The 15,406-nt window shown below is 41.4% G+C and overlaps 1 protein-coding gene across 1 annotated transcript in view; it reads right to left on the bottom strand.

Moving 5' to 3' along the window:
* MTHFD1L (methylenetetrahydrofolate dehydrogenase (NADP+ dependent) 1 like) overlaps window positions 1–15,406 on the bottom strand; it is a 159,714-nt gene that overhangs the window by 140,798 nt on the left and 3,510 nt on the right. The window contains exons 3-8 of the mRNA XM_059828957.1: window positions 13,769–13,819; window positions 13,638–13,691; window positions 10,842–10,966; window positions 9,685–9,785; window positions 8,631–8,755; window positions 422–533 (exon numbers count right to left, since the gene is read on the bottom strand). Of these exons, the coding sequence (XP_059684940.1) occupies window positions 422–533; window positions 8,631–8,755; window positions 9,685–9,785; window positions 10,842–10,966; window positions 13,638–13,691; window positions 13,769–13,819 (568 nt within the window). The remainder of the gene's footprint in view (window positions 1–421; window positions 534–8,630; window positions 8,756–9,684; window positions 9,786–10,841; window positions 10,967–13,637; window positions 13,692–13,768; window positions 13,820–15,406) is intronic.

Raw genomic sequence — 15,406 nt, 5'->3', positions numbered from 1 at the left:
AGCACTTTGCAGCTGATATTTTTGCCCCTCTTCTCTTTTCCCCATGTTCCAGGTGAATCCACAGAAGTCAGAGGATAACCACACTGTACAAAACAGCACTAAATAATAGCTCATCCGATGACCCAGAAGTCTTCCCTCTGAATTCTTTGAATCCATAGGTTCGTCACTTATTTAACAATCCTGGTACCAAGAATCTGTTCCAGCCTTTCTTCCCTCACCTGACATCTTCCTATTTATACGTCGGAGACATGTGTATACATTCCCTGTACACAAACAATCACTTCTAAAGGCCCTCTCCCAAAGATGTAGCTTTTAACCACATTGCGTTGTCACCAACATGCCACACACTTATCTCAAAGACGCAATGTACAGGCTCAACATACATCACTTTCAAGAACTACTATCTTTTAACACCTCTTACCTGACAGCAAGTCATGAGAACAACTGATAATGGTGGTTCCAGGCTTTATCCAGCTCACAGGAACATCATTGGGTTTTGCACTGCCAACAACCACCACATCCACATGATGAAGCTAGGGACAGCCCAAAACACCCCCCAGAAACAAAACAAGCATTTAATGTTAGAAATCCGTTTTTGAATATGCATCTGATAATATTCAGACTTATACAGCAACAGTCTTTTGAGCAAAGCATTTGCATACAACAACAACAAAAAAATCCAAATTGATGGCTTGATTCTTACTCCACATGAAATTTAAGAACAATAGCATTTAAAATGAAGTCAGGTAAACAAACTATGAAATTGGGCAAGTGGGGTCAGAGTCAGCACCAATAATATTTAATGGGGATTACATACTTTCGAAGAAAAATCCCTATCATTGTCCAACGTCCTGTCCAATGAGATAACTGGAAAGACTTGAGAAAGAGGAGGTTTGAAAGACAGTAAATAGGCAATTATAAAGAGTACAGTCAAATTATCTGACAGCAGAAAACCAGGCCAACCGACGGGAATGCAAGATGACCTGATCTGCAAACATCAATGCCTTTGAAGAATACCAATTAAAGCATTTTTTTCCTTCTCAGTTCATGTTTGCTAATCAGTGCCTCTGATTTAGTTCAACCTGACAGATGTTGGAGCAAAAATGGTTACTACAGAAATTCTTATAATCAAAGACATAAGTGTCTTCCTTTCCTCCCTCCTCTGAAACAGGGCCCTGTACTGATCATTGGAATCACCATGAGATAAGGGACAGCACCAAAGGAAGATATATAACGATCCACTAAAAAACCAAAATACGGGCACAGCGCTGCCTCAAGCCTGAATATAAAAATTATTTCAGAGATGCAGTGATTTGGGGAATATTTTGAAAAATGTAAATTAATACCAAGTGTCATAAAGTCGGTGAGCCTCTCTATGAATTGATTTGCAACTGACAAGCGTTCCAGCTTCTTTTTTGGCCAAAAATGCTCTGACGCAACCCTGCTCAACTCTCCTGCCAAGAAAGAACTGCTACAAATCCTATTGGGATAGCAGGTTTTTGGCACAGCTGAGCATTCAGGAGGGGAGAAGAGCATAACTGTGGCAGAAGAGGCAGAAAGCTAAAAAAGCTCCATCTTCCCCTCAGAGGACACAAAGATGGCCTAATCCTCCTTACAATTCTGCATGCAGAAACAAAGCCAAAAGCGTGGGAGAAGATTTACTTGCTTGCCAAATGGCTAATGCAACGAGCTGATTTCAGGCTTCAGTCAGAAGTTCTGCAACACTCCTATGATTGCCGGCAAACGTACAGTTTCAACAGTCATTCAGCCTTATCCAAACTGCTTACACTCTTACATCTGGTGCAAATAGCAACTTACATGCCACTCCTAGAAGGCCACATAAACCATAATGCTTGACCAGCGTCAAGTCAAACCATACTGAGGAATCTGCAAGCAAATTTGGATAAAAAGATGCTGCAATGTACCAAGAATAGTATGCTGAAGACGCACTTTCCCCTGCAAAAGAAGGCAGCTTTGGCTGTAACAGTCACCATCAACACAGAGAAAAACAGTGATTATTTTCAGTTACACAAAGCCAGACTTTTTTTGTAAGAGAAAAAAAACCCTGTTCATATTTTAGCAGTTATAACTCATATACTGAAAGGCAGGTATGTCATCCCATGCAAAGTCTCTGGGACAAGGACTAAGAGCTTTGCACACCACTTAGCATCATGAAACTATGAACCAGTTGACAGCTGTATGCAACAAGTAATAATTTTGACAAACATTCAGCCAAAATACTTATGACAGATTTGATCCAATGTAACTATAATGCCAGAAAACAATTGACCTGACCAAAATATTCATCTCTATGACTCCCGATCATAACGTTCAAAAATGTTCGTAAAAGCTGAACACAATCATTTTTGTAGCTAATGTTAACACTATTTTGGATGGCTAACGTCACACATACCTATAAGCGTATTGGAAAACCAGCTGAACCTTTCATCTCATTGCCCAGCCCCATCTCCTCCATGAAAAAAGTTGTATCATATGGCAGTGAACAGCTGTCCTATGGCTTGAAGACACACTGATCTTAGAGCCTTCCCCACCATAATTTCCTTTTCCTCATTTCAAAAAGAAAGTAAATGTAAAGAGAAAAAAAAAGGTACAGATACAATTGCAACTCTCTTGCTATAAGGAAGTATTTTATGTGCAACTATTGAAAAAGTTCCAAAGTTCCTAGAGTCAATAAAGTATATATCACAAACACTTTATAGAACTTTTTTTCCTCTACGAGTATTTTTAAAAAATTATATCCAGAAACTTGTTTGACTGGGAGAGCGAGTCTACTGAAAGCAAAATAGTTGTTTACACAATTTTGGTTTGACTCGCAAGAAGTCATGCCCATGCCTCCCCTGCTTTTTCTCCTGTTGCCATAACCTACTCTTTTGACTGCCTGTAAATCACTAAAGCAAGCAGCAAGCCTTGGGAGGCATGTGCATGCTTATCTCCTACATCAGAAACAAATCACAGACATTAGGGATGGAAAAGACCTATGAAATCACCACATTCAACCTCCCTAGCAAACGCACCGCACAGTCCCCAGACAGAGGACGCATCTGACAGGAACCAGATGCTAGAAGCAGCCGTAGCCAGAAGGCCGAGGAGATACCCATGAGGAGGAACATGCGGCCACAGGGTGACAGACTGGCCGGTGCTCCCTGGACAGCAAGGCTGCGTCCCACCAGGCAGGCTAGAGGAAGGAACGATGAGCATCATGCCAAACCACCCCTAATGCACTAGGCAATAGGCTGAAGACAAAGTAAGCTAATACTCCAGTAGTATCCTGCCTTCTCACCGGTAAATATTTTTTCAGTTGGGAAGAGCCGTGCCAATGATCAATCTGAAACCTTACCTCATAACAAAATATGACTCTCTCCACCAAGATTTAAGTAGAAGCAGATTAAGAAGCACCACCCATTCCCAAGACAGAACACCAAATGTTAAAATAATAATACAGACTTTCCAGACAAGTATTTAATGATAATGGTACAAAGTAGCTGTATATTCCAGATAACTGAAAACTCACTTTGCCATGAAGCCTGCATAAAAATTTCATTTCCCTGTAGTTAAAACTGACTGCTACAAAAGCCATTTTTAAATACATGATCAAAGAAAGAATACTTGAAATTAATATTTGAAATGTAAAAGCCCTCAGTTTCCTGGGTATGAAGTTAGGCCAGCTAAAATTTAAGAGATGCGATGAGGAACAGGAACCTGATTCAAAGTTTTTTCACAACTCTCCTTATGAAAAAAAATCATTTTACACATCAGTTTACAGATCGGTTTCCACTTCAATCACAGCAGTTCTAATTACTTTATGAAATCTTGAAAATTTTTTTATGTCAATGACTAGTTTCAGGTACTTTGTCCACCCAGGCATGTTCTCCTTACGTGATTTCTTCCAGTTCCATCTCTACCTCAGGAAGTTCAAGGTTTGCAAATCATTGGCAACCCAGCAGGACAAATATTCATGGTCTGCTCCAATCCCTCCGCCCCAGCCGCAGCCATCAGGAATGAGCCACAGAGAGCAGCCACCAGCTCCCTGCTACCATCTCCTTGCCCAGACACTGACAGCCCCTTCCCTACCACATCGGCCCAAATGCACTTGCCCTACACAGTGCATGTGAAAATTAGATCCACATCTCTACTGCGGGCTCAAGCCTACCTCTATGATGCATGCTTTAGCACCTGTTCCTCTAGCTCACAGGCAGGAAGATAAACTTCCAATTGCGAGAAACAGAGATGACGCACATGAAATGTTGAAGCAGAAACACTTTGTCTACAGCATCGTCATCAGAAACTCTCACATAGCCGCCCTGTCCTCTCCTCTCCTTTTATGGGACCTGTATACCTGGCCTCATATTCTTTCATGCTTACTTACATGCTTACAATATGAAATGCATTTTTCTGCCAGTAACAAGACAGCAAAAACAGGACAGCGAATGACTAAGAGATGTCTAACAGTCTGAAGCTTAAGCGTTGGCTCTAAGGAAAAGCAGACGATGGCCAAAAGAGGTTCTTAATCTAACCTGAAAAGAAACCTCCCATTCATGCAGTCCAACTGAACGACTCTCCTACTTCTCAACCAGGCTTTTATAAACAAGTGTTCCATTCCTAATTATACCTAGATAGACCAATTTTCAGTTCTTTTACAACAAAATTGTAGGATAGCAGCTCTCTTAAAACGGGCATGATGTGGTTCACATACAGACTACATTTAAGATGATGTGCTGAAATTGTGACTGACTGAATTTAGACAACTGAAACGAAATTCAAATTTTCTCATAGATACTAAATTTTATCCATGTTTTGGCAAGAAAATAATCTGTATTTTTCAATTTGAATCCATCTGATAACCTCCTTTCAAACTAGAAAGTCTAATTCTAACATAATAAAGGATTAAGCACTCAGTTCCCGTTCTTCACCTATAATGCTGAATTGATTTTTGGGTAGTCCCATTTTCAAATGACAAGTGAGATGTTCCTGAAAGTATGTCACTAGGTCATTCTTCAGGCTTTGAAGAGTTATCTACACAAAGCTTAACAGAATGATAACATCTTACCTATTTCCACCAAAATGCTCAAGTCTTTATCTCTTACTTCATAATTTATTTTACATCCAACATCGCAATGCAAAAGGAATGGCGTTTCTTCATGGCAACTATGCACAGCTGTGCCAGAACTTTCTGAAATATACTGCTTTCTTTGTGATTTTATTTGAAAACCCAGGAAGCTCAAGAGTGTTGAAGGACATGACTCAGCTGTGCCATGATGATTATTTTTAATAACTAAAGTCAATCAAACCCAAAATGGAACAAAAAGAAACATTAATAATCTGCTCACCTTAACAAAATATGAAGTGGTGAGGGAAAAGAACATGCGAAGTGTGTCCATTATTCATGCAGGTCAAAGCAAGGAAATTAAAATGTACCATTATTTGTTTTATTCCCTTTTCCTGCCACAGGACAGAAAAGACTTGCTTTAAAGGAGCACACTAAGTCAGATGGTAGATGGTATTATGCTGTTTGTCAGCAGAGCTACCTCTACATTGTTAGGCTTTTCCTAAGGTGGACTAAAACATACCTTCCTCTTGACCATTTTAAAAATATTTTTGCAAAAGTGCATGAGTAAAAGAAGCAGTAACAAGTCCATAGCCACACAAAACCTGATCCAAAAATCCTACAACCTTAGTGTTGTATGTCTCATTTAAATCGACAGAATTTCTAAAGAAAACATTTCTTATTATGCTAACCTTTAAAAAGAAGAACAAATCAGCAGAGGTAGTCAAAGGTAATGTAGCCGCTTAAGAAAGGCATTACATCATTAAGTTCGGGATTAGTGCTTCAGTGCCAATGGCCCTGGCCAACGGATTAAGACAAATAAGGTACACCTACCCTTAAGCTCAATTTTTCCTTTCCTGGTATAAATTGCAAAACAAATGCATCCCAATTAAAAGCTCATACTCTTGATAAGTTCATCCCTCACTTCATAAGTGAAATTATTGTGCTACCGTAGGTTATACTTCCAAACAACAGCACACAGACTTACTGTAGAGGTATCACATTCAGAGGAAGAAGAAAAAGTGTACAGCCATGTCTAAAGTCAGTGTATTGTGCAGTAAAAATAAAACATTAATTAATTCTTCCAAGTCTTGGAAAAACCTCGACATTGACTAACAAATTTTCTACTTGAAATTAAAATAAAAAAAACTTGAGAGAAGAAACCTTGTGAGCCTTTAAACTGTTTTTAGTTTATCAGCATTTTGAATGAGCAAGAGAAAATAAATTTGTATCATCAGCTATAATCATGTTATCTAACAATGCTGTACTTCAAATACAGGTTGCCACAAGACAGCAGTGCCTCGTTGTCCAGTAGGAAATCTGTGCTCGGTTTCTGACTCTCTGGCTTCTGGGAGTATGAAACAGGACACAGTTTTCCATGCATGCATTAGATTTTATCTAGGAGCTAAAGTTAATTGTAACAGAGTTACATCCAGCCAGGTTCAGCAGCGCTCTGAGGGTTACTTGTGACATGCTGCTCCAGGCTTACAGACGAAGAAGGTAGGTTTCCTCTGAGCTCTGCTGATTAGTCCTCCAGACAAGGCAGAAACTCCTTTACTGACAGAAGTTAAAATGAACTTGGGAAGACCGATGTGCAAAGCCTCAAACTGCCTCCTCTGCTTAGGCCTCCTGTTCCGTTTCCCATCAGTGACCTGCTACGAGAGGTAAGCTACAGGGAATGCCAAAAAGCAAAGCATGATTATGGGAAAGCATCTGGATGGAAGGAAACAGATGTCCCTCCAGCATATCGACAGCACTGCACAAGCAGCTCTGGCCTGGTCCAACTCTCTTGCTGTGAACCAGTGGAAACACCTCTGGCCACCCTGTGACCCACTCCATCCAGCCCAAAGCAGTCCTCTAGCACAACCCCCAAAAATGAGGAATGATTAAAGAATGAGACATGGCTAGTATTAAATTCACAGTGCTCCCATCTCTGAGAGAGGCATATGTTTCCTAAGTGCTGTCAGTCACTTAAAGCACAGAGCTGAGCCAAGCCTGACAAAAACATCCGCAGCTGTGAAAACACAGGTTTGCCAGAGAACTTTCTAACTATCACAGCTGCTTAAACTTATTTCCTCCTCCTGTCCTTGCCTTCAAAACCCAGAGGTTTGACACTATCATTTTGCATTGGCTGCCACCTTGTGGCATGTGTTATCAAATATAACACAAGAGCTGTCCTTTGCACCTCTCCCCTACAGCGAATTGGAAACAACCGCTGGAGTAACGTGGGTGCACCTCTTCTACAGCAAACACCTGGGGTCTGTGCTGAGGACTGAATTAGGAACCCCTCTGCACATGCCCAAAGAACAACACATTCCCAGTTGTATTATTCTATGAAATTTGGGATTAAGGAACAAACCGGGAAGTTTGACAGGAAGTTGTACCAACTTCGAAGTTGTTGCTAAAAGCTCTGCAAAAAGCAACCAGGGAAGACCGTGTAAATTAAACACTTCGAATTAAGGCTCTTGTATTTCTCTGCATCCTTTTACAGTTCTCTTCAAAGATAAAGATTGTGATCCTCCTCGTCCCAAAAGAGGCAGCTTTTGCAAACCTTTAAGACACAAATTCAGTGAAAGTCATTTCATACACATGACTACATCACAGGACAAAAAGAAAGCAGGCATCTCTCTCGCAGAGGGAAAGAAAAAGGGAGACCTAATGCATTTGTTTTAAACTGTACCTGTGAATTCTTTCTCTCACAGCTACCAGTGCAAAATAATAAAGTCATAGCAGCTGCTGCTACATACGTAGTATTCTGGTAGAGGCCCCTGCGTGCCTGAGCACCATTTCTGAGCAAGCAGGAAGGAGAAGAGAAAAGATCCTAACCCACGTTGGCTACTAGCGAGCTCCTGAATGAAGGGTTAAATCACTGACGGTCCCTGAAACACTACTGTGATACATAAAAGCTTTACTTGCATAGTTTTAGTTATTCCTTGAGCAGAATTGATAATAGGATGTTTCAAGATGTGTAACTCCCTTCCTGATAAGATCAAATGGGCCTTGAGGTAGCTCGTTAACATTCCGAGGCCAAAGGATGGATAAGCCAATCCCATGACCATGTATGGACAAAGGAAGCCCGAAGTTCAACTAGCAGACAGTGTGAGGAAGACTATGAATGACCACCGGAGGGTGAAAAGACCCTAACCCTAATTTTACTGCGCATGCTTGGACTATGCAAATGAATTCCGGGAACTCATCCACATAAGACCAGATAAGATCAGCCTTTGTAGAAATCTGATGAATATGTATGATTTTTCTGTATATGAACTGAGGTGCTTTGCTAACCTGTTGGAGCACTTGTGGTGGACGAATCCCCAGTGCTGCCCAGCGCTGTATTAAAGAATGCCTGCTTAATAACAAACTAGTTGTTATTGAGTTATTCATCTCGGAATACCGTCCCGATCGCGGGCTCGGTACCGACTTTGTTGTTTCACTCCAGTGCCACCCGTGACTGAAATTATGAGTCTCCCTCTCAGGAATGCCAGCGAGGGGGAGCCGTGCCACGCAGGCAGCCGACGGGGATGCAGGATGACTCCGGGCACAGGGCAGACAGAAGAGCACTCACCTGGGTTTTCAGCTGAGGGGCTCTCCACTGGCAGCTGAGGGTCGCTGCTCCCTCCCTCTGCAGCATGCACTGCAAGGCGGTGCCCACCGCCCCGCCGGCTCCCACCAGCAGCACCGTCTTTCCACCTGCGCGACACAAGGCAAGTCATTCAGCCGCCCTCGGCTGCAAAGGCACTAGCACCAGGCTCCACCAGGCTGCAGAGCTGGAGCGTCTACGTGAGCTCCCCTCTTCACCAGGCCACTCACTACCAAAGCCCTCCAGAAGAGCCACCAAAGCGGCTCACAACGGGACAGCGCCGTGTGCCTGCACACCCACAGCAGCTGTGGCATTACGGGCAACTCTTTCGGAGCCCATGCAGTAACACAAACCACAGGTTTTAAGTTGTTTCCTGGTGACTCTCTAATTCAAGTAAGCAAATACTGGTCTTCTGGTATTTTATTTGCACAAATCCTTTCATTCGTATTTGTTACAAGGTACGTTTGACCTGTTTACAGTTCTGTTACAGAAATCCTTGTCTCAACAGTTATGAATCACTATAAGAGAGACTACTTCTGAAACGCTGCCTTAAGCTAACAGCGCCTTCACACGCTGTAAAGCCACTTGTTTAAACCTGCCATTTCAATGTTAGCATTTACACAATACAACCCAAACCAAAAGGTTCGCTCAGTAGTTACTTACAGACAGACCTGGATTTCTCCAACTGTTCACACTAATCAAAATTGCCAAGTGAAATCCCTAAGTGATGTTTATATTTTTGGTTTTGAAGACTCAGATGTCTCGGGTGGCTTCAGTGAGATTAAATCTGCTGATGGCAGGTAATCCCTGCCTAATCTCCAAAATCTGTAGGACTGAGACGCATTTCTGATAATATTGAATTCAGATCTCACTGAGGTTCCTCACCAGCAGGAGACAAATATATGTGGGGTGGGAAAACAACACAAACCAGAAAACACAACAAGGTGAGATTATATTTGTCTCTCAGTCAGAACTAAGAGAGAACTGAGAAAATTAGTCACGCAAAAATTAATATAAGGATTATGATAGAAGGTCTCACCTAAATCTTCAAGAAGCTCCATCACAGCACACGCTGTAGGAGGAACTAGACAGTCATAAGCATCGCCACGTACCAAGCGTCCTAGGTTTACATCGGATAATCTGCAGTGGAAAAATATGTCAATTTAAAAAAAAAGTTTGTGTAACATTAATCCTCAGTAAAGCTTGTAACATGGCTAACAGCCAATCCCAGGAGCAAACACAGCTCATAAAAGTAAACCCTTTGATAGTCATGTACTGTGGCTAATTTGTATTATCCCACATCCCAGTTAGACAAACACTGAGCCTCAAGAGAGGCCAGGAATGGGATTTGTGAGTCCGAACAAGTAACACGAGCCCACGATGCACAGGCAGCTCTTTACTTGTCATGGTGGGCTACCCACGGCACATTGGGCCAAAACACCTCCGTGGCTACAGTGGAACCAGACCAGCGCTGCCAGGGCCAAGCTGAGCCAGAGGCAATACGTCCTTCTGGGCTCAGGCTGGCTTGCTGGGGGAACTCAGGTGTTTCCGCACTGCACTGCGTTCTCCCTGATACACAAGGATGCTCTGAATTTTCCATCCTCTGTCAATCTTCAGTACGCCAAATAATGGAAAGGTAACGAATTTGCAAGATTTTCAGATTTTTTTTCCTGACATGAAAAAAAAAAAGGAAAGAGGGAAAAAAGAATTATAAAAAAAAAAAGGGTAACAGTCAGCAGTGCAACTCCAGACTGATTGGAAAGTTGTGCTAATGGGTCCAAACTACAACAGCCTACTCTCTCACCAGGAGAGAGTGCTGTAAGGAAGTTAAAACCTTCTCTGCAACTTTTCCAACAATCCTTGTGAAAATTTTGGGGGCTGTGTTCAGTACTTTGTGACTACCTTTTGTATTAATGAAGTTACTGAAAGTATCATCAGTAAATCAGAACTTCATTTTTGATTTCTTTGAAAAGACCATGTCCTGAATGTACAGTATATAAAGATTAAAAAGATAATGATCAAAATGACTTCAGCAAAAGACTTCTCATTGATTCAGCGGCATCTTTTATCATTGCTCAATAACACAGCTAGACACATCGACTGAGGAATCCATTAATGAAAAGCACAGGGGTAAATTCATTTTACAGAGCCATCAGCCTTGCATCTACTAATATTATTTCTCAGTGCTTCACTTACCCATCCACATCCTTCTCTGGTTTCACAGCATTTAATACCTTACTGCTATATAAGCTTTCTGGGAGGTCAAGGGCAAGGCCCTGCACATTAGGATCCTCATTAAGTCTCAAGATTTCATTGACAATCTAGGAAGTTAATAAAAAGCATTAAAGATCATAACAACAGACAAAAGAAGAATCTAATTAGAAGGGGATACAACCTATACTTTAAAACTACCTTATGGCGACCTTTGTTTCCCTCACATATTACCGCAACTTCTAAACGAAAAAGCAATAACCTACTTTCCTTGTTTTATATTTCCACGGCTTACCAAATTAAGCCACCCTGACTCTATTCTAAACATTTTGCAAAGCCAACACATATTACGTGACATTACACTGCCAAAAGCATTTTGTCTTCCAAATCTCAGCAAAAGCTCAACACTGTAACAGCTTGAGAAAATGCTTTTAGAAATAAGAAGCCTTGGTTAAAACACAGTTCAAAATAGTACCAGATCACGTCCCAAAACAGAACATGGACAAAGAACATGGACAAAGAGTTATAACACTGGAAAAAACAATTATAAAAGAGAAATTCCACTTTATTAAAACAGTATACATTGTTACCAATTTTCCTTCTCAAAACAACCTGATCCTAAGAGCCGACAGTTACCTTGTGAAGAATTGTCATTTTGAAAAGGCACTGCACAAAAGTTTATGAATTTCAAGTACTGAACCAGATGCGAGTTCCAATGTTTTATAATTGGTCATATTTGACATCTGAGACTGTACTACCTACCTTGATTTCTTCCTCTCTAAAGTGCAACGCTGACCCATAGTGATCTATGCTATTCTGCTGTGACCATGAAGAATACAATGGAATAAAACATGCTGAAGTCTTCTCATATGAGAAATGTCATGTGAACATGTTTTTCCATCATATAAATAAAATCAGAGTGCAATCACCACAAAGCAGTATAATTTAATTGGATTAATACCCAACAGAAAATGAGTACAAGGTTTTTTTCCTTAGCTAATACCATGGCTTCCTAAAATGCTTTTCATGTAAACTATTCAATACAGTTGTGAACTCTATTGCCCAAACACTTGATACACAATCAACATGAAGCTAGGGGAATTTCATAGAGGTTAGACCGTCTCCAACTCTGAACCAAAAGAACGTGCTATGTTCATGTTAACAAAGATTATACAAGCATGTCACTGGTATAGAAATGCCCCTTTTGTTTGCTGACTTCTGAGACAGAAACAGGCATATATATGAAGACACTGTGCCGTTTGACAGCCACAGGGCTGGTATACATTCTAATAGAAAGTAAGGATGAGCGTACACACCAGAGTATGGATGTGAAAACATTCACACTTTGCTTAAAAAATCCTGAGATGCTACAAAATGTCGGGGGCCTACACAGCAATTAAGGGAAACATAGTTAATTAATAGCCTGAATCTAATGAACTTTGAACTATATTCCTGCTTCCTGGGAAAATAATTCGGTTTTCCATTTTCATTACATTTTACTTTAATTCAACCTTCCATCATGACAGCATTTAAAATACTTACAGCTCATGCAGGGTAAAGCAGTCTTGTATTATTAACTTCCCTTCACTGTACACAGGCGGTTATGGCAGAACAAAAAGTGCAAGGTATTGAAATCCCTCCCACCTTCCCAAACCAGGGAATGCAAGCTAACATGTGGATTTTAACAGATGAAAATAAATTTTGTCATACTGAGTAAGCAGGAGAGTAAGCAAACCATTATGAACTTTACTGAAAGTAACTTTCTCCAAAAAATAAAAATACCTCGCTTTTCTCTTTACATACACAGCTCAGCCACCTCCTAAGATACTATCTCAAAGTAACAGCAACTACTGCTGCATACTCACACCTATTTCCTACTGTGTTACTCAGCAGATAAAACACATTTACCAACAGCAAAGTGTATTTGATCTTCATTTCAAAAGCCCACCCTTCTTAAATGGATAGCTGACTATTCATCATCCACAGAACTGGACTCCTAAAATTCTTCACAGTAAGTTCCTCTCAATGTATCTGGAAGCTGTTCTTAAGATTACACTGCAAGCCAGCAACGTTTTAAAAACAAAGTCTACCAAACATAAAACAGTACACAAAACCCACAAGCCTACAGGATTATCAAACTTGCCAAGCAGAAGGAGGCCAGCTGGGAACAGTAGCATCTTTCACTACACATTCCTTTGCTGTTTTTACTTTCAGATGCCTCAAAACCATGTATATTAATATGGTTTGCTATATTTAAAACATACTTGATACTAGTGCTGTGCCTCCAACCTAATGCCTTCAACAAGGTAAGAATTCAGCCCTCTAGTGATTTGGGGTTGATGATTTTTTTAATACATACTTTAAGCATTACAAGACCAATAAAGAGGTAAATAAATTCAACCCCCTCCCCCTCTAAACCAATTAATCTTTAATTTCCCTGAATAGCTTGGGCAAGAATCAAGCACAGTCGCAAGAGCAACTGTGGGAGACAGGACACCCATGCTGGTATGAGGGGATGCTGCAGTTAAATACCAGACACGAAAACAAAACATTACTGTGCTGATTCTGTCTCAGCTTGCCAGGGGACAGCAGACAAGCCCATTAATTCCCTTTTTTCCCATGCTTGCCAATAGGGGCATAATACTTGCTACTTGAACTAAGGCAGTCACAACCCTAATTTGAGTTAACAGAGATCAGTTCAAAGTGATAATGAATGTCAGCAATAAATACAAGTTTATGACGAAAGCGAAAAAGGAAGAGTCCTTCAGGTACTGCAGTTACCTCATCCTTGCTGCTGCCTTCAGGGAGACAGACGTGAATAACACGTAGACCAACCTGCCAAGAGAAAATACTGATAATTAGCAAAGGCAAGTAGCTCATGATGAATAACAAGTGTATCAGCTAAAGCTTACCTCTTTGGCAAAGTTCTTGTTTATTTCTTGAATCAAATGATCATTATGTGCCTTGGGGAACAAAACAGAAACTAAGTTTTAATGTAATACATTTAAAAATGTGAGTGCACTAATGCACAGGTCTATGCAAGAAATGTAGTGAGGACATCCGTGTCTACTAGTATTCAAATAAATAAAAAGCCTAGCAATTCTAAGAAAGAAGCAGAAGGCCACCCAGTAAATTTATTTTGGCTTGATTAGTTTAAGTGTGCATTGATACTAGCCTGGCTTTTAAAGACAAGAGTGGTCATTTCCTTAACATAAGTTTAGCATTTAAGAAAGGTACCATTCTGTCTCAGGAGATACTGTTCTCCATCTGGCCATGTAACAAGGACGAAATAGGCAACAGCAATACTAGCATTTCCTGCAGTGTCCCCGTATCACCTAACACCACCGGTTTGCCTTACCACCAAAAATTAGGCAAACCATTATCATCATCTATTACAGTGAGTTCTGTCAATACAGAAGCAAGAGAAGTTATCAGTTCCTCCCAATTGCCAGCAGGCACCTGCGCTAGGACAGAAGTATCTCCTGGGCAGATTTACCCAGGAGACCATCTCACCCAGGAATCCTCCTCCCTGAGGTCTCTACACCTACACGTACCGTATGTATTACAATATTTAATTGTAATAATTAAAATTGAATTTTACTCTTCAAGTTACTCTTGAATCTTAGGAGACTCTTCAAATTTCTGCATATAGTGTAACAATAAAACTAGGAATTCAATATCCAGAACTAGAAGCATCCTATCAACAGATCAGTGTGGATTCCACCCCCAAAAATGTTAGTGGCTTCGTAACAAAATGAACAAAACACTTCTCACAGCTCTATGATTATATATAAAACCTGTCTGAGTTGGAAGACAACAGGACCAAAATAAATCATTTTAAAAGGGTTCGCTACAATTTCACGAACACATTCTGCGTAGCTTTTTCCACAAGACTCAGTGCCAGTGACTTCCCATCAGAGCCGAGCCACTCACTTCGTGGTTAGCTGCCAGCGCTGGCTTCGACTGTCACTGGCACCACCCAAAATGGTTCTGGTTCAACACCATAACAATTTACCAACCTGTTAATCCCAAATGGTCCAAGACTGCTGACAACGAAAAAAAGAGTATTTAAAAGGACAGGGTCCGCGGCTCCTGAGAGGGGATGGGGGCTTGGCCTCCATCCCCCGGCTCGCTCCCCCAGCCCAGCACTGCCTGCATCCCTGGCACTGCACTACCAGTCTCCCACTCCCGAAATCTGGCAGCTGGGGGCAAGGGGGAGCACAGAGGCTGCTGTATTGAGAACACACACGGAACTCACACTGTGGCGAGGGAAGAAGAGATGGGATTAAGGACAGCTCAGCAGCTGCTCCCCTACACCAGTAAATGTGGAACTGTATCCCCACACTGACACATAACGGGGACTGCCCGAGAGGTTTAACTGGGATGGAGCCACTGACAGTACCACACTGTCCCCTGTAATCTCCCTGCTCCTGTGGCACTGGCTAGTGAACGCTCACCTCGTGCAGGAGGCAGAAGGTCCCTGCCCTGAACCGGTTCCGATCACAACCCACGGAGCAGCACAGGCCAGGCCAGAGCTCAGGACGTGGGCT

The sequence above is a fragment of the Gavia stellata genome, chromosome 2, assembly GCF_030936135.1.
Source record: "Gavia stellata isolate bGavSte3 chromosome 2, bGavSte3.hap2, whole genome shotgun sequence".
In the NCBI taxonomy this organism is placed as follows: domain Eukaryota; kingdom Metazoa; phylum Chordata; class Aves; order Gaviiformes; family Gaviidae; genus Gavia; species Gavia stellata.
Note: the sequence above shows the minus strand (reverse complement) of the source record. Positions and strands in the feature narration are given on the sequence as shown.